This window comes from Musa acuminata, chromosome BXJ3-3, assembly GCF_036884655.1.
Source record: "Musa acuminata AAA Group cultivar baxijiao chromosome BXJ3-3, Cavendish_Baxijiao_AAA, whole genome shotgun sequence".
Taxonomy (NCBI): Eukaryota; Viridiplantae; Streptophyta; class Magnoliopsida; order Zingiberales; family Musaceae; genus Musa; species Musa acuminata.
Window position 1 is genome coordinate 33,288,146 of NC_088351.1, and position 18,759 is coordinate 33,306,904.

An 18,759-nucleotide genomic window follows, 5' to 3' on the forward strand; every position below is an offset into this window, starting at 1 on the left:
GTCCAATTGATCAGGTAGTCAATTCAAATGACTCGCCACTCCCAAAAGTAAACTGTACAGAATGATGGTATTCTTTGTATCTGTTTGTCACTAGAAACAATTGCTGGCTGTCTATAGAACAAGCAGTGGTTTGCAATGAGAGAAATCTCACTTGAATGATGCTTCCAAGATCTTGGGCCAACAGGATAAGGATAGATATCTTCTGGTTAGTTTTCTTTCCATCACTGATGACTTTCCGATCGACCAATGCCAGCTTCTCCTTCTCATTACTTTAATTCAGTCGGTTTGACAGTATGATCATATGTCCCTTGCAAGCACTACTTGTCAAAGTTGTTGTGGTTTACACACTCTAATGATGATCAGCTGAAACACCAACCGAAGAAAAGCTCTCTTTGAGAGAAATGATTAAGATGCTGCAGTCGATCAACTCTGCAACAAGCTCGTGAGCTGCAGTCGAAAGCGGAAATGGGCCATCTCGAGGAGGACAAGAGTGGCCAGGCTGCCGCTGCATGGCGAAGCTTACGACTTTGCATGAGCGACGATGGCGAAGTACCGTACGCTGCAGGCAAGAATTCCACATGAACGATGAAGACCGGCGAGCAGAACGCTATAGTGCGCCCGTGGCACTGCCAGGCGACTGCGGACGTGCGGCCGTACTTGGACTCAAGCGGCGGCGCCGTAGAGGCTTATGGGTGATCGCATGTGATAGAGACGAGGATATCAGACTTGGGTTTCATTTCCGTTAACCATTCGATTATATACAAACTGTTTAACTATTTGTACCATCTAATTAGACTATAAATTTCCTTGGGTTAATCTAAACTATACTTTTTAATGTGTGCTTATGTTCGAGCGGATGGTTAAGTCAATTAAGTTCGAGTGGAAATCCCCTTTGGCTTGTAGCTTTGTTTTACTGGTCGGTCAAAGTTTATGGTAGCTAATAAACATAGCGAGCCTTATTTTATGTATTAGCCATCACTAATTAGGAACCTTCATCAAGCTCATAAACGTTATTTTAATATACTTTCTGAACTCGATTAACTATTTAGTATTTTTTTTAATTTATTCATACTTGTACATAGATAACTTAATCCTTCCGACTAATCAATTACTCATGAACATTTCATAATCACTGTACTTGATCCGAATCCAATTAATTGACATCCTAACTCGATTTAGGCCTTGGTCGGTCTTTTGAGGCATGCCCCTCAGATCGGATCGGGTCGTATCGGATTCATCTTTATTTTATTTGCTACCCGTTTCTTGATCATATTTATACGGCATCCGACGTACCGAAGCGACTCTATTCGACTTCGCCGCGCACCGTTCCTTTTTACTTTTAATTAATTTGGTTATGGACTTAAACTTGACCCGGACCGAACCGAGGCCCGGTCCAATCATCTTCCCAATTCGATATCCACCTTCCGATGTGAAACGTGTCGATCGGATACGAAATCTCAGGCCGCCGTTGCGGTTGTCACACCCTTCGAGCTGAATCGGTTCGGTTAATTACCTAGGTTTTGTATTTTATAAGCCCAGCACCAAAAGCCCCACTCAGTTCTTCCCGTCCTGTTCCTTCCCGTTCCTCGTCTCGCTCTTGTTTTACTGTATCATTTCTCTTTCGCGTGCTCGATTCGTCGCCGCCTCTTGCAATCTCTCGCATTCGGCGTTAGAAAGGGGAGTCGTGTCGATGCAGCCGGAGAGAGCGAGGGAGGCGGCGGCGGGGCCGTCGGGGGAGGAGGCGAAGGCGGAGGGCGAGGAGCACGAGGCGATCCTTGCGCGGGCGCAGCGGCTGATCTCGAAGATCGTCGAGACCCAGGCGAACCCGAACCCCAGGCACCTCCACGCGTTGGCCACGATACTAGAGGCTCAAGAATCCAGGTACCTTCCCTTCTCATCGATTTCGTAATTGGGAGCCTGGTGTTGGTTTAGGGTTTCTTGTGTTTTCTTTATTTTGCTTGGCTTCTTCTCCTGCCGTTTTCTCCCATCAGGCCAAATCAGAGTCCGTGTTTTCTGCTTTCCCTTGCATTGTTAAGTAAGTTTACTTAACTTTGATGAACGGGACAATTTCTGCATGGCCGAAAAGACGCTGGAAACCACCATTTTGCTTTATCTGGAAAATGGCCGTTTTGGGTGGCCAATGACACATGTAAGAAACACCCTCTTATCGTGAGAAATTAAATAAGCAGATTCGTGTTCTGATCATTGTGGAAAAATATTTTATCTCTTGAACACTCAAGTTTGAATCGATCCATATATATTGAATACCATGCCCTGTGAAGTTTGAAGAGTGAAACTTGGAGAATGTTACCCGTATTTATGTGCTCGTCTTTAGGACCAAGAAGCTTTGGAAATATGTCTTCCCACATTTCAAGCACGTTTAATGAAATTTTCTTTAAGACAAGGAAATTAGTTTGATAGAAAATAATTCAATTTGTTGTCACAAGTTTTATGGGTTGAAGTAAGCTAGGTAGAACGTCACAAATGAAGCTGTTGTTGGATACTTTGAATCACCTTTAATTTGCATCCCATTTAAGTGATGAATATATTCTCCAATGGTCATTGCCTGTTGGTGCTAGGATGATCTACAATTGTGAGAATCTCGGGAGGTAATGAATTGAAAGTTTAAGGTTTCTTAAAGGATCGAGAAGATGACATCCTTGGTTCATGGATTCAAATTGAAGCATCTCAAAGTAGATGTTACAAAATAAGATGTAGGGCCACCTATCAATGTCTCCTTTGATTCAAGATAGAGGAAAGGCCTCCCAGTCTAAACTAAAGGAACTGAACCAAAGGAATATAGCTCATGTCAATGCTGAAATGAAGTAAAGCAAATCTCAAAAATCATGCTCAAGAGGCTCATGATGCTCTATATTTGCATTATTCTTTGAACTTGATTAAAGTAGCCTCATTTTTCCACTTCTCTCATTCTTGTTGTGATTGAAGTATTGAACCCCCAAACCGGACCTTTGACTTGCGTAAGATTAGGGGCTGTCCAACATTATTTGAGATAGGAAACTTTCACCTTAAGCAGATTTTCAGCTCTCCTCTGACCAACATTTCTTGGATCAATTGGGGCTTTAGAATAGAGTTTTCTGGGCTTATCAGACTATTGTAATTGGTCAAATTCTTGCTAGTCTTAGTTGGCGAATATTAGAATCTCCTTGAGTTTGGCACATGTTTTGACTAGTAAACAAGTCCAAACTCATTTAAATATTCATCTTACATATGTAGGCAGCATACATGGTCGCTAAGGCTTATAGCATGGCTGACCAAGCCTAAAGCAGACGCAGCCAACTCTTATTGTCCACGAGTCCCAAATGAGGTTAGCCATGCCATGGCTGATGCTGCCTCTTCTAGCCTACTTCTGATAGCAATGTGGTTGTGGTCAATTCTAGGTCTGCTGGAAGTATTATCAGAAGGATATGTGAAACAGATATGAGAGAGGTTCTTGGTGAGATGCTTTTGGAGTTGTATAGCTTAACTATATAAAATTGTGATAATTTATTGCTTATGACCAAGGATCTCCTTTTTGTGGTACAGGTACATACTGTACTTTCTGGTTGCACCTGGCATAAGCCAAAAATTGCCCTGTGCATCTGCCAAAATGATTTGATACATGTGAACTTTCGAAGATTGGTATGGCAGCCCTGGACTATGACATATTGTCATGGATAAATACTATGAAGAAGATCTATGATGTAAGGGAACAATACATGTTTGGAAAGCTAGTTGTCAGTATTTTTCCTCTAGGTGGAGCTTATGCACATGTACCATTCTTCTTCTTCTTGAGCCATGAAGAAGTACATACATATTGCTGTGACAACCTTGATATATTTTATATTATGCAGAATATGAATTTTCTAATGACATTCCTTGGTCCTCTTGTAATCATTAGTTAAATTCTCATGAACGCCAAAAGTGTCCAGTTGTTTAAGCCTACTTGTATCTTCTTGATATTCAGGATAGATGGGTATAACCTTTGCAGATTGTTATGAAATCGATGTGATATAACTTCACTCTACTTTGTGCATTTGATGCACAAATATAGAGGTCACGAATAGCCTCAATGTGTCTCTGGTCATGTATTTGATCGAGTTATTAAAAAAAAAAGAGCTTGGTTCAGCTTGATAATTTATAATTTGTTAATGCTTTTACTCAGTAAGTTGATTTCTTTTTCCAAGAACTACTATGATTTTCCATCCTTTTACTAGTCACTCTCTGTAGTTTCATTCCTGATTGCCATTGAACCAATATCACTCTCCGGCTAAAGCCTTCCGAGCATGTTGGCATGAGATATAGGCTGTAATAATTGTTAAGCATGCATTACATCACTGACTAGGAGGGTTATCAAAGAAAAAACAACACAAGGCAAAGGAAACATGCCATCGAAAATGTAGGAAACATACTGTTTGCCCAGTCATGGTTACGAAGAAACAGTTTCCCTCTCAACTTTAGACTTCTCCTGAAGGAGTTAGGAAACCAAATTAGTATTTTTCTCAGAGCTAGAAGGAAATTAAGTACGTGCATGGCGTAATTCATAGTGGTATTACAACCATGGACATTGTTTGTTATCAACCAGCAAACGATACACAAAATAATTATTGAATAAGTTAGAATCTGATTTTGAGGGTTCATATCTGCTTGTAATCAATTGAAGAGGGAACCACTATTATCATAAATGCAAATTCAGGTATACTGAATGAAACATATGATTGTAAAGAGAAAGAACATAATTTATCCAGTGTAGTCCACCTAAGCAGTCCCATTTTCGAGTAGCATTCAATATGGAAGAAATTGTGATGATTTGGAAAAGGGAAAATGTATATACATGCATGCATGCATGCATATGTACATAAAAATAAATGGTTTAAAGCACAGTTTAAAATATGACAGTATGCCAACCATACCGTCCATATTGGTCTGATGTCATACCAATACACTGACTATACTGATTGGTAATGACAGATCAAATTTTTTTAGTAATTTTCTTATTGGTATGCTAAGACATAACAAGTTCTATTAATCAATGTATGCTTAGTCTGATAAGTTCTGATTATGCTATGAAACTATGAATACCAACGATAGTAGTTAAAATCTTGGGCAGAAGTGTTTGGTTATAGTATTCTATCCATAGTTTCTCTACATATTTTAATACCTATGGTAATTATCTTATTATCATTTTTCTGGTTTCTACTTTGGATCCTTTGTAGCTACTGTATCCTGATTGGCACTGAAGTCCATCTTGTTAGATAAGGCCTGTTGTCTTGGATGAAGGATTTTCTGAAAACCAGCAGGATTCGGTATGATGTAACTGTAGTAGCTTTTAATGAATGCCGTTATGATTAATCTTCTAGCTTAGTAGATTGTTCTGAAATAACAGCAAGAAGAAACTCATTTACACTAGAGTGGAGGGTTATGTTAATGTAGGATGAGTTTGATAGAGGAAGGAAAGGATAATACTAAGAAAAGATAATAAAAAAGAGATAATTATCAGACTCACTCAAAATCAAGGAAGAACCACCAAGATGAGCACCTTCACCTACGCATGTGTCAAACATGAAGGATGGTCTCATACCATCAGAGAAAAGATATTACTCTCATATTAATGTGAGAAAAGAACTAATTCCTTGTTGATTAATGCATCTCATTCTTTTTCTCAGATCTATCTATTATCCCAAGTATAATGAAGAACAGAAAAATTCAAAAAACAAGAAAAAAATGCAATTACATCTAGCTAAATCAATCTATTATTCCTTCTTTGAAGAAGAAACATTCGATATTTGATTTGCAAACAATCTTTTCTTTTAATCATGTTCTTGATTGATTTATATACTTCCATCTTCATCAAATGAAAAAAGTTCCTTATGGTATAAAATCTTCAATCAAATTTAAGGCTTATCTCCTTTTTCTTTAAGAATTTTAATCAAACCTATGATTGTCTCCTTCCATTTGTTTTACCTTTTTTTTTCCTTCTTTAGGGCAATCTTGTTAACTGATATAGGATTGTGGTATTCTTGGACAATATTGGTAACTAGTATAGGTTTGTAGTAGATGTTATCCTGTAATTACTTATGGAAGAATTTGCAAAAACAATCTGAAACTAATAAAAAAATTATTTAAATAATAAATAATTAAAATGATCCTGCATCATTCATTTTTATTGCGTAGGAACTCATTCCTAATCTATATAACTGAAATATAATTGATTTTGATCAAAGTGATGTAATATCTTGGCTAAATCAAAACTTCTGATATCAAATTTGATGTAGGACGAGTTCGAGTGAACAAATAAAGTATATATATGTATATACATGAAAATACAAAAGAAGATAATTATCAAACATGCCTTGGCTTAAAGGGAAATTCCTAGGATTAAGGCTTCACATCTTTCAAGTGTCTCATTGGTGAACATTGGATTCATATTATTGGAAAAATAAATAAGGCCATGAATTACTCACACATATGCAGGGTAATATACTTTTATTTATTTTTTGATATATTCATTTAAAAATATAATAGAAAAATTGGGAGTATGAAACTTTGAGAATGGAAGTCTTGCATTTCCCCAAGTACCTTCGGATTTATACCATCATAAAATATAAATGTACCTTTAAACCACTAACAAACAATTGTAGGAAAATGTACTTGTTTACATCAATTCTTTAATTTAAATATATTCTAATTGTAATCATGATTTGCTTTATCGGTCTATACCGATGTACTGGCTGGCAATCAATACGGTATGTATCGAAACATACTGATGTACTGACACACAGTATAGTGGGGCATACCGACAAACCAGTATGTACCACCCTTATTGGTCCCTTATTGGACTGATACATATCACCCATACCGAGCGGTATGTTATAGTACAGCAAACCTTGATTATAATGCCATTTTTTTCTTTTATATACTACCCAAGTACAAGAATAAAAGGAAAATACAAAAAATAAGGAAAAAATACTATGACATTGATTTAAAACAATAATTTATTCTTTTGTTTTTCAAAAAAGATAACATTTTAGATTTTTTTTAAAAAGAATCTTCCTTTTTGATGTTAAATTCAACTTGTAAGACCTCCATCTTGATAAAAAATGACATAAATTAGTGCATAATTTACTATTGTCTTTGATCATTTTGGTTTCTTTGTGCCTACTCTTCATTATTGTTTGACTTGTTTCCTGCTCTTTGTTTCAGATATCTTCAGGAAACTGCAAATTCACCTTTCAACAATGTTCGGACATCTCACAATATAGGAAAGCTTGGTAACTTAGTGCGGGTATGTATTTTATATAACAGTGTGGCTATTTATTTCCTCTAGATCTGTTTTGCATGTGTTGCTGGAAGAAGCACAAAGGCTACATGTATAGTGATTTTGTCAGGATAATGATGAATTTTATGAGTTGACATCGTCCAAATTCCTAACGGAAAGTAGATTTCCTCCAAGTATCCGTGCAGCTGCTGCCAGGTTGCTGCTTAGCTGCTCTTCGAGTTGGATGGTGAGCTAGCTATGTTGCTTGTGATATTTGTTTTTATTGGATACATAAGCATGTGCTTACATTCTGTTTTATGTGAATGACATTGTATTTCCAGTATCCTCATGTTTTCGATGATGCTGTGCTGGACAATATTAAAATCTGGGTGAATGAGGATACTCCAGTTTATGATGATGATTCCATTTGGAAGCACGAATTGGGAGAGGATAAGCCAACAGATTCTGAAATGTTGAGGACTTATGCTACTGGACTTCTGGCTTTATCATTACCTAGGTAATCCATTCTCATTCTTGCAAGTTCTTGATTCTTTTCTTTTCCTATTGCATGTTATTTTAAAAGATCGACGATGATTTCAGCAGCAGCCAAGTGGTAGAAGATATGTTGACATCAGGTTTGTCAGCAAAGCTCATGCGTTATTTGCGCACACAAATGTTTGGCGACTCCAGCTCTGGTCAGAGAGATGTTACTTCTCTTGTTGAGGCCAAGCATGCTTCAGCTTCTAGTTCCACCAAAGATAGAGAAGAAACAAGAGGTAGATCATGTCAGGTTTCTGGTGTTGCTCATTTGGAAAGTTCTAGGATTGGAGATCAAAGGTTATCAGGTGACCCAACTGCTGATAAAGGTTCTGTTAAGAATGATGGAACCGGACAAGTTTGTGGAGATGATACCTGGGGAGATGGAGGTGATTCTTTGAAATCTGAACTAACTGACTCTTCATCAGTTTTAGTTGGCCCAAACCAGATGGCAGCAGAATATCCTGATCTTATTGGTGATCGATGGCAGAATAAGAATTTGCTAGATGGAAAGTCAAAATATGGCGAAAGAGATATTGCTGGCAAATCAGGCCAAGATGATGATTTAGATGACAGCAAGGGAGTGGATCTATTAAAGCAAGGGTTAAACCATGGATTTCCAAGGAGTACAGCGAAAGGAAACATTAGCGGAGGTACCTCGGAGAATCTTAGGGCTGCATCTCAATCTTCTGGATTATACATAGGAGGAAGTGGTCAACTTTTCGGTGAAAGAAACTTAGCTAAACATGAAGACATTGAAAAAGTACTTGATACAGACAATAAATTGAGCATTTTTTATTGTGATGGTCTCGTTATTGGAAAGGATAATGATGAACGTTTATTGGATTGCAATATTGGTAAAAAGGACATATCTGAAATGGTGAAGAAAGCAATAAGAGCAGCTGAAGCTGAAGCCAGAACAGCTAATGCACCTGAAGAGGCAATAAAAGCAGCAGGCGATGCTGCAGCTGAACTTGTCAAGACTGCTGCTACTGAGGTAAGTAAAACTCATTCCACTTTGTTTTTTTCTTTTCTTTATGTTTGATGGTACCAGAATGCTGAAATTTTAGTTGCTACTTTAGGCTTGGAAAAGCAAGAATGATGAAGAAGCTGTGGTTTCGGCTGCATCTGAAGCTGCATCTACTGTTGTAGATGCTGCTATAGCAACTGAGATCTCACGGTATACCACTCCTCTCCACATTCAATAAAAAGGAAAAAATGGAACCTTTTTTTTTCTGTATGCTAATGTGGGATTTTCTCAATTTTAGGAATGCCAACCAACTAAGCAAGGATATTATCGAATTAAAGACATTGGAAGACAAAGGTAATGAAGAGATAGAAATCTTTGTCATATTGGAAAATGAGACTCTTGCAAGGCTGAGAGTGAAATACAGTATTCGATGTCTTGGGATTTTGGGGGAATATGTTGAAGCACTGGGACCCATTCTACATGAAAAGGGTGTTGATGTCTGTCTTGCATTCTTGCAATGCAGTTTCAAAGATGATGAGACTCCTGATCAATTGGCATTGCTAGCTGAAGTTCTCAACCTGATATGTGCCTTGGCTGCGCATCGGAAATTTTCTGCCTTGTTTGTTGATCGTGGTGGAATACAGAAGCTTCTTTCTGTCCGTAGAGTCTTGCATACCTTTTTTGGTCTTTCATCATGCTTGTTTACCATTGGTTCCCTTCAGGTGATAATATGGCATATTGGCATGTTCAACTAGCAATTTTTGGTTCTTGTATTTATTATTAAATGATTTTTTAAGTTTAGAATCGAATGATTAAATACTACTTTATGCATATTCTGATCCATGTTCTCAGGCTATCATGGAACGGGTTTGTGCTCTGCCATCCAATGTGGTGCAACAGATAGTTGAGTTAGCACTTCAGCTTCTGGAGTGCCCTCAAGATCAAGCTAGAAAAAATGCAGCTATCTTTTTTGCTGCTGCATTTGTATTTAGAGCAATTCTGGACTCTTTTGACGTACAAGAAGGCCTGCATAAAATGTTAAATATTCTGCATGGTGCTGCATCTGTTAGATCAGGTGGAAATTCTGGCACAGTGGGTATACCTAATGTACCTGCTAGAAATGATCGATCATCTGCTGAAGTACTGACTGCATCAGAAAAGCAAATTGCCTATCACACCTGTGTTGCTTTGCGACAGTATTTTAGGGCCCACCTTATTGTGGTTGTTGATTCTCTTCGTCCAAATAAAAGTAGTCGTGGAATAGCCCGAAGTACCTCAAGTGCAAGGGCTTCCTATAAGCCACTTGATATCAGCAATGAAGCTATGGATTCAGTGTTTATTCAAATACAGCGTGACAGAAAGCTTGGGCCCGCTTTTGTTAGAGCCCGTTGGCCATTAGTGGATAAATTCTTAGCCTCTAATGGCCACATAACAATGTTGGAGCTGTGTCAGGTATTAGAACTACTCCGTCTTTGCTTGTATTGTTGCCAGCATGAAATAATCCCAGTTTATATGGATCAAAACTTGATGTTCTGTGTGTTTCTTCAGGCACCACCTGTTGAACGCTATCTTCATGATTTGGCCCAGTATGCATTAGGGGTTCTCCATATTGCCACTTTTGTAAAAGATAGCCGTAAATTAATTATAAATGCTACTTTGAGCAACAACCGAGTGGGTATGGCAGTTATTCTTGACGCAGCTAATGGTGCTGGTTATGTTGATCCTGAGGTAAAATTTGCTTCACTAGAGATTTGAATGCCTTGTGGTTTTCATAATATGGTGCTTGTTTGTTTTGAAATAAGTTCTACTTCATATGTGCATTCTCCCTCTTATGTGTTTTGTCTTTCAGGTGATTCATCCAGCATTGAACGTGTTAGTAAATCTTGTATGTCCACCTCCTTCAATCAGCATCAAACCCTCTGTGTCTGCACAAGGTCAGCAGCCTGTTTCACTTCAAACATTGAATGGTCCTTCAGAGAATAGAGAGAGGCATTCTGAACGAAATAACTCAGATAGTGGTGTTACATTTACCATCCAGAATGAGCCTCGAGAGCGAATTATGGAACCTAACCTGGTGGATAGGGGTCATGCAGCAGTTCCAGGCTGTAGCTCAAGTACACCTGCACCTGCTATATCAGCAGGAGTTGTTGGAGATCGAAGAATATCTTTAGGATCTGGATCTGGCTGTGCTGGCCTTGCTGCTCAGTTGGAACAAGGATATCGTCAGGCGAGAGAGGCTGTTCGAGCAAACAATGGCATAAAGGTTCTTTTGCATCTTCTGAACCCCCGGATGATCACGCCTCCTGCTGCTCTTGATTGCATCAGAGCTTTAGCATGTCGTGTCCTGCTCGGTCTAGCTAGAGATGAGGCAATTGCACACATACTAACAAGACTGCAGGTGTGTCCATGTGGCTAATCTTTGAGTTTTATTCACTAGTTGTTAGAATAGAAATGCAGTTCCTTGACATATCTATTATCTGATTATGTTCTCCCTCTGGAGCTCTTTTTCCTTTTGTGTTTTATGGTGAAGTACAGGATGCGTGTATTTGAATTATCTGTTTGATGCATTCTCAAACTTCAGTTTTACATTTCAGGTTGGTAAGAAGCTCTCAGAACTCATCCGAGATTTGAGCAGCCAAGCATCTGGAACTGAGCAAGCAAGGTGGCAGTCTGAGTTGGTCCAGGTTTCCATTGAGTTGATTGCTGTAAGTTACAGATGACAAACCTTTTAGTTAAATTTGGACAGCTACTTCTTATTTTGTGAACACCATTTACTATGGCGATGAAACTGAGTTAGCTTACAACCCTCTAAATAATTGTATGAGCCGTGGGTTATCTTAATCTGTCCTTTTCCAATTTTCTGAGTGTTATTATTGTCTTGCATAGTTTTGTTATGTTATAATGATTTCGATTTGCTTTTCTTTGGATACTATATAGATTGTAACAAATTCAGGGCGTGCAAGCACTTTGGCTGCCACTGATGCTGCTGCTCCTACACTCAGACGCATTGAGAGAGCAGCAATAGCTGCAGCAACTCCTATAACTTACCACTCCAGGTTTTGACTTCTTTTAGGCATGCAAAGTTTATTTGAAGATTTCATGAGTAATGCCTTTATTCTCATATAGCTTCAACTTACATGATGTGCAGGGAGCTATTACTTCTGATACATGAACATCTAGTAGCATCTGGATTAAAAGCTACTGCTACCCTGCTACAGAAGGAGGCTAAGTTGACACTTATGCCATCATTAGGAGCACCAACACCACCTTTACACCAAACAAATGTGCAAGAAGTATCATCTGTGCAACTCCAGTGGCCATCTGGCCGTGCATCTTGTGGATTTCTCTCTGATTTTATAAAGACAGTTTCTCAAGAGGCTGGTCGAAAGTCTGATTTAGCTTTGAGTTCTTTTAAAAGGAAACAATTAGCATTCTCTCCCAATTTCTGCCATGGTAAAGGCCAGCTTTCATCACATGCATCATCCACCCTTAGAGCGTTTAGTGTTACAAAATCTGCTGCACTATGTGGTGGAACAGAAACTCCATCGGTCTCTGTTTTCAAGTCTACTGCAGATACAGAAGTAGCATTTAAAACACCAATTTGTTTACCAATGAAAAGGAAGTTTTTGGAATTGAAGGAACCCTCTTCTGCATCACCAGCTAAGCACCTTTCAACAGCAGACTTCTCTTTCCAGTCTCCAATATGTCAGACGCCATATTTTGGTCGGAGGAATTTTGTGACAACAGATGCAGAAGGGTTGCTGCCCATTGTAAATCACAGTCCAAGAAGTGCATTGAGTAAAACATCATGCAGCAACATTTCTATAGATAATTCAGATGATATTCAATGTCAAGTCACTCCCGGAGCACCAACAACACCTGTAGCTCAGCTTGGCCTGCCTGGTAACTCACAGTATGAAAAAACTGAACGGATGACTCTTGACTCATTGGTTGTACAATATTTAAAGCACCAACATCGGCAGTGCCCAGCACCTATTACCACTTTGCCGCCACTTTCTCTCTTGCAACCACATGTCTGTCCAGAACCTAGCCGTAGTCTTAATGCACCTGCAAATATAACTGCACGGGTTAGTAGCCGAGAGTTCAGGAAAAAATATGGTGGGATTCATGCTCATCGTAGAGATCGCCAATTTATATACAGTAGATATAGGCCCTGTCGCACTTGCCGTGCTGATGCTGCCCTTTTGACATGTATTACTTTTCTCGGGGAATCTTCACGTATTGCAACGGGAAGTCATTCTGGTGAGCTGAAAATATTTGATTCTAACAGTGGGAATTTGTTGGAGAGTCAGACTTGCCACCAGACTTGTGTTACACTAGTTCAATCAGCCCTATCTGGTGGAACTCAGTTGGTTCTTTCTTCAGCGTTATATGATGTAAAACTGTGGGAAGCTTCATCAATTTCAGGTGGCCCCTTACATTCATTTGAAGGGTGTAAGGCTGCTCGTTTTAGCCACTCAGGTACCAGTTTTGCAGCCTTATCATCAGACACATCACGTCGAGAGGTTCTTCTATATGATGTACAAACTTACAATGTAGAGTTGAGGCTTCCTGATAGCTCAAGCAACCATTCAGGCATGTTTCGGGGACATGCACAGTCCCTCATACATTTTAGCCCAGTGGACACGATGATGCTATGGAATGGAATTTTGTGGGATAGGAGAAGTTCAAATGCAATTCATCAGTTTGACCAGTTCACCGATTATGGTGGTGGTGGGTTTCACCCTGCTGGAAATGAGGTATGAACTGACCTTTTAATTTATTTTCTCATACATTTGATGTGGTTATACGTTAAAGCCATGCGTGAAGCAGTTTAGCATGTTAAAAAAACACTGGAATGTTTTCTTGCACTGATCATCTTTGCCATATGAAAATATGATAGAAGTGTGGATTTGTGGTCATGTTAAATTATGAACAGTTGCATGAGTTGTGACACAATCATAAGAGATGCACATGACAAATTTGTTTTTAGGTGTATATTATTTATGTAGGTGGTAAATTTCTAGATTGGTATGCTATATGTTATTATTTGGTGGTTCTTTTAGTTATTGTCTCATAACAATTACAAGCTCAAAAGATGTATGACAATTGTTTTCAGGTGCAAATTATTCCTGAAATTTGTAAATTTGTAGATTGGTGTATGTGTATTATTATTTGGTGCTTTTCGTTATTGTTCATCTTATTCGCCTCGTCTTCTATCTGATTCCAGAAATTTACTAGTGATGCTAGACAAAGTTCACAGTAGGCACCAGTTTGGGAGGGAGATGAGCAAGAGTAAATAGATTGGGAAGGTGATTTAGCAAGGCAATGACCAAGGAAATGTCTTTTCCTTGCATCGGAACTAATTTGAATCAGTATTGCCTTTCTGACTCAATCTAGTAAATAATGAGTGTAAGATAGTCTCTGATCTGTGAAGAATTAAGAGGGTACACGGGAGTACATATCCTACATTTAAATTATAACTAAAATAACATAAATTGTATGATTTTCATTTTCTTTGATTTTTTTATTGCAGACAGGTCTGTATAATGATTAAATGCGGTCGTTCATATATCATTTGTATTAAGTATTATATTATGATTAATGAAATTTAAATAATGGTATCAATTCATTTATGATAAGCTCTATCTATATTGTGGGAGTTCTATGTTACTAAGTTTTCTTTATGATGCATATTTTGTAGATGCTACATATTCTTATTATTTATCATAATATGCTACTACATGTTTTAACACTATAATCAAGTACTAAGTTTGTCATATTTAATATTATATATTTAAAATATTTCTCATTCCATATTTATGTTGTATTGGTATTCTATTTTTCAAAAATTTGATGTATTGGCATATCCCAATTGTAGCTATGGTATCTCATGTCCATATTCTTGTTTCATAAGCTCTCTAAAAAATTCTGATTAATGTGTTCATAACTCCTGTTTTTCCATAATCAAAATTCTTGCAATATGTCCTTTTGCCTTTTCATCTTCTACATAACTAACAGCAATTTTTTTTTTTATGAATGCTTTTGTGCCTATCGTGTCAGATTCTTAACTGGCAAAATCCTTGGTTCTCTTTGTTTGAATGTTATAAAAAGTTGTTTTTGAGAGAATTTGTATATGGAAGTTTTTGTATAATTGTTCATTGTGGTGCATAAGCAATCTGCATGGCATCACACTTAAGCTCATTTATTTTTGTATTTTATAACTGATTCCACACTCCCTGCTGTTGATGCAAATGCTTGATTCAGAGCCTCGTTAAAGTGTTTCTGATATTTAGAAGAATTGGGATGAACATATAGAGGTTGTTTTACTGGTACACTGGAGCTTGCATGAAGTTCTTTGGTTTCATCTTTTTTTTAATTTGTGCAGGTCATTATAAATTCAGAGGTGTGGGATCTCCGAAAGTTCAAGCTTTTGAGGACAGTGCCTTCGTTGGATCAGACTGTGATTACATTTAATGGAGGTGGGGATGCCATATATGCAATTTTGCGACGCAACCTAGAAGAGATTACTTCAGCCATCAACACACGCCGTGTCCGACACCCACTATTCCCTGCCTTTCGCACTATTGATGCTGCGAATTACTCTGACATTGGTACTGTTCAAGTTGACCGTTGCATCCTCGACTTTGCCACCGATCCTACTGACACTTTTGTTGGGGTTATTGCCATGGATGATCATGAAGAGATGTTCTCATCTGCAAGGCTCTATGAGGTCGGAAGGAAGCGAGCAACCGATGATGATTCAGACCCTGATGATGGTGGTGACACAGACGAGGATGATGATGAAAATGAATCAGAGGCAGATATGGATTCGATCTTTGATGCTGACTTAGCTGGCGATGGTGACACTGATTCAGACGATATGAGTAATGAGGATGATGAAGATATTGACAGCGTGGACGAGCTAGATGATGGCGATTTAAATGAAGATGAGCTAGACTTTGAGGGTGGTCAAGGGTTGCTCGAGATCATGGCCGAGGGTGATGAGGATGTTGAGGACAGTGAAGTCATGGAGTCGTTCAGCAGCGGAGAGGAAGAGGATTTTGCTGGTCATGGTTTTGCCTTATGAACTCTGTGCCATCACATGATCAGACGGGCTTATGAGATAGATACCTGCATAAGTTCATCTTCTCTCCTTGGGACAGTCGAAAACAGAAATTTCATGGCAAACCAGCAAAACGATATAATGGATTGAAATCAAGGGTCCTTCGGTCCGTGGTAAACAATAATCACCCGTTATGCAATTTTTATGATATTCGTCCTATTTATGTTATTACCTTCTTTGGTATTGAGATATCCCTCAATTTTTGTTGAAATTTGTGACACCTTTTGTGAAGATTAAGTGCAGGATGCAAAAGATCAAGTGATTGACCTATGGATTCCTCGAGCAATGTGCATAGCAAACAAATGTGCCACAGTTCAAAATTCACTCGGAAGGGAATTGACAGTGTCGTGTACTGAATCATCCTCAGATATCAAACATGATATCTGGCATCGCTTCAAGCTTCATATGTTGTTTGAGACCCTGTGTTTCCGGTGGAACGGGGACATTGGCATCGATTCATTGCTTGCGAGAGAAGCAAAGGCGACAAACATGTCGATTTTTTAACCTTTGCTTGATGCTATCCGCCTCTCATAAACTCAAAACAGGTGGCAACAAAACACGCTCTTGCGCACTTGGATTAGCATTTAGTTGGGTGATCGTGTTTATCCAGTAATTCTTATTGCACTTAGTGTCATCCGAAAACTAATTAATATGTTTCCAAGAGATCGAAAGACTCTTTTTCTTTAGTTGTTTGATCATTTCGATTGATTGTGTCATATCACATACAAATGTTGAACATTTTGCTATGCCTGTTGAATTGATTCTTCTTCCAACAGAGCCTTTTTATTTAGTCGAGTGGAAATTAGGTGCAGACTGGAAAGATAATTCAGTATAAGCCAATGATGATTTCACATGAAGTGGATTTTTTTTATTCTCAAACTCTCAAATTCTTTTAGTAGATTTGATCAACCATGATCCGCAATAGTGGGAAGCGACATGGGCACAAATCGAGATGGATCCTATGACTTCTTTTCAACTCCAAGTTTGAATATATTGCATAGATATGAGGTGGGCACAAATCAAGTTTTTGAGATCAAATTAAATAAACTAGGGTTACAAGCGACATGCACACTTCTCCAAACTTCAAACTAGAACCCTATTTATTCGTTACCCAATGAACTGGGCGTAACAAAAGGTGTCAACTCAATTACCAATGACCTTATCACTCCCTCCTCTTACGCTTGAACAGACTTTGTGCTTGCTGACAACTTGGATATCTTCTTATACGTTTTGTGTGACTCCGGTGGCCACCTTGTTGTGCAGCGTCTCGTCATCGTGCACGCCATGCTTGGTGGAATCGTACTTCTCCCCGTCGCCCCACAGCGCGTAGGCCTCCTCGCCGTGGACTGCGTCGTCGCCGATGGCGAGCTGCTCCTCCGACATGCGCAGCGGCATCACGAACCTAATGGCAACGCAGATGAGGGTGGTCATAACCACGTTCCACCCGATGACGAACATGGCACCCACCACCTGCTTCAGCACTTGCACAACGCTGCCGTAGATGAGGCCGCGGGAGTTGGTGACGGCGACGAAGAGGCCGCTGAGGCGGGGTTCGGCGAAGATGCCGGTGGTTACGCCCCCGAGGAAGCCGGCGACGGCGTGGGTGTGGAAGACGCCGAGGGTGTCGTCCACTTTCTGGAGCAGGCGGGAGCGCTTGTGCACCACCATCATGGTGAACCAGGGGACGCTGCCAGATAGCATTCCCATTATTATGGCAGACCAACCGTGGACCAGCCCTGAGAGACATAAGAGAGTTGGGATATTAGTGTTGCAGAGGAAGTAGACGATGGAGTGTGAGTAAGGTGAGCGTGGGGATGGCGTAGGACGAAGAGATGACGAGTACCTGCACCGGGAGTGATGCAGACGAGGCCAGTGATCATTCCCTGCACCGCTCCGATCACCGAGGGCTTCTTGAAGAAGATGGAGTCGAGGCACGTCCAGACCAGAAGGCTGGTGGCGGCGCAGATGTTGGTGTTGAGCACCGCGAGCGAAGAGTCTATGTTGGCGGCGTAGGGGTCGCCGCCGTTGAATCCCGCCCACCCCAACCACAGCAGCCCGGCTCCGGCCAGCATCAGCAACAAGTTGTTGGGGACAAACCTCTCCCTGTCCTTGGTCGACCTCGGACCGACCTATCAATCCCGTGCCCATGACTTCGATCAACTACTGCTAATGAGAATAGAAAAGATGGGTTGGAAGTGGGTTGTGGGGATGAACCCAATAGGCGGCGGTGAAGCCAGCGATGCCGGAGGAGAGGTGGATGACGTAGCCGCCGGAATAGTCCATGACGCCCCATTGGAAGAGGAAGCCGCCGCCCCAGAGGGAGAAGGCGCCGATGGTGTAGGAGAAGGTGAGCCACAAGGGGACGAAGAGAATCCACGCCTTGAAGTTCATGCGGCCGAGGAGGGAGCCGGCAAGGAGGATGAGGGTGATGGCCGCAAAGACGCACTGGAAGTACACCATGGAGGCCATGGGGTACAGGAGTTTGAGTTCGTCCATCTCCACGGTGCCGTCTTTGTGATCGTGCTCGGTTGCCGGCAGTATCGCCTGATTGAGGAGGAACTTTTGCCCGAGTGCAGGGCCGGCCTTGCCCCAGAAGGGTAACAGATGGTGGCCGAAAGACATGTTGTAGGCCCAGGTGACCCAGCAGATCCAGACTGCGGCGAAGGCGTAGAGCGCCATGAAGGCGGAGTTGACGGCCCACTTCTTCTTTACGATACTGCCGTAGAGGATGACGAGCCCCGGCACGCTCTGCAGGCCGACGAGCGTCGCCGAGATCATCTGCCATGCGTTGTCGCCCTTGTTGAGCCAGTCGGGCACGGCGGGTCCCGTCTGGTACGCCGTCGGCAACGCCATGTTCGCAAGCTAAACTAA

The 18,759-nt window shown here is 40.3% G+C and overlaps 2 protein-coding genes across 8 annotated transcripts; one reads left to right on the forward strand and one right to left on the reverse strand.

The window, feature by feature from the left end:
- Window positions 1-1,554: 1,554 nt before the first annotated feature.
- On the forward strand, window positions 1,555-16,663 carry LOC103979115 (DDB1- and CUL4-associated factor homolog 1). 7 transcript variants are annotated; one of them, XM_065143306.1, is made up of 16 exons: window positions 1,744-1,881; window positions 3,544-3,701; window positions 5,214-5,303; window positions 7,201-7,282; window positions 7,386-7,502; window positions 7,597-7,772; window positions 7,856-8,789; window positions 8,875-8,972; window positions 9,061-9,484; window positions 9,615-10,214; window positions 10,311-10,490; window positions 10,612-11,160; window positions 11,357-11,467; window positions 11,700-11,818; window positions 11,911-13,522; window positions 15,151-16,663. In XM_065143306.1, exons 3-16 carry the CDS (start codon window positions 5,272-5,274, stop codon window positions 15,850-15,852), a joined length of 5,736 nt encoding a protein of 1,911 aa, XP_064999378.1. In that variant the 5' UTR covers window positions 1,744-1,881; window positions 3,544-3,701; window positions 5,214-5,271; the 3' UTR covers window positions 15,853-16,663. The 7 variants fall into 7 exon arrangements, 5 of the variants coding, with proteins under 5 accessions (XP_009393428.2, XP_009393429.2, XP_018679376.2 ...); XR_001977356.2 differs by lacking the exons at window positions 3,544-3,701; window positions 5,214-5,303 and having other exon boundaries at window positions 1,555-1,881; window positions 15,151-16,001; window positions 16,121-16,663; XR_001977357.2 differs by lacking the exons at window positions 3,544-3,701; window positions 5,214-5,303 and having other exon boundaries at window positions 1,555-1,881; window positions 15,151-16,001; window positions 16,132-16,663.
- A 244-nt stretch (window positions 16,664-16,907) lies between these two features.
- On the reverse strand, window positions 16,908-18,759 carry LOC103979114 (ammonium transporter 3 member 1-like). The gene is made up of 3 exons (XM_009395152.3): window positions 18,103-18,759; window positions 17,732-18,017; window positions 16,908-17,624 (listed from the first exon to the last, which is right to left on the reverse strand). Exons 1-3 carry the CDS (start codon window positions 18,739-18,741, stop codon window positions 17,110-17,112), a joined length of 1,440 nt encoding a protein of 479 aa, XP_009393427.2. The 5' UTR covers window positions 18,742-18,759; the 3' UTR covers window positions 16,908-17,109.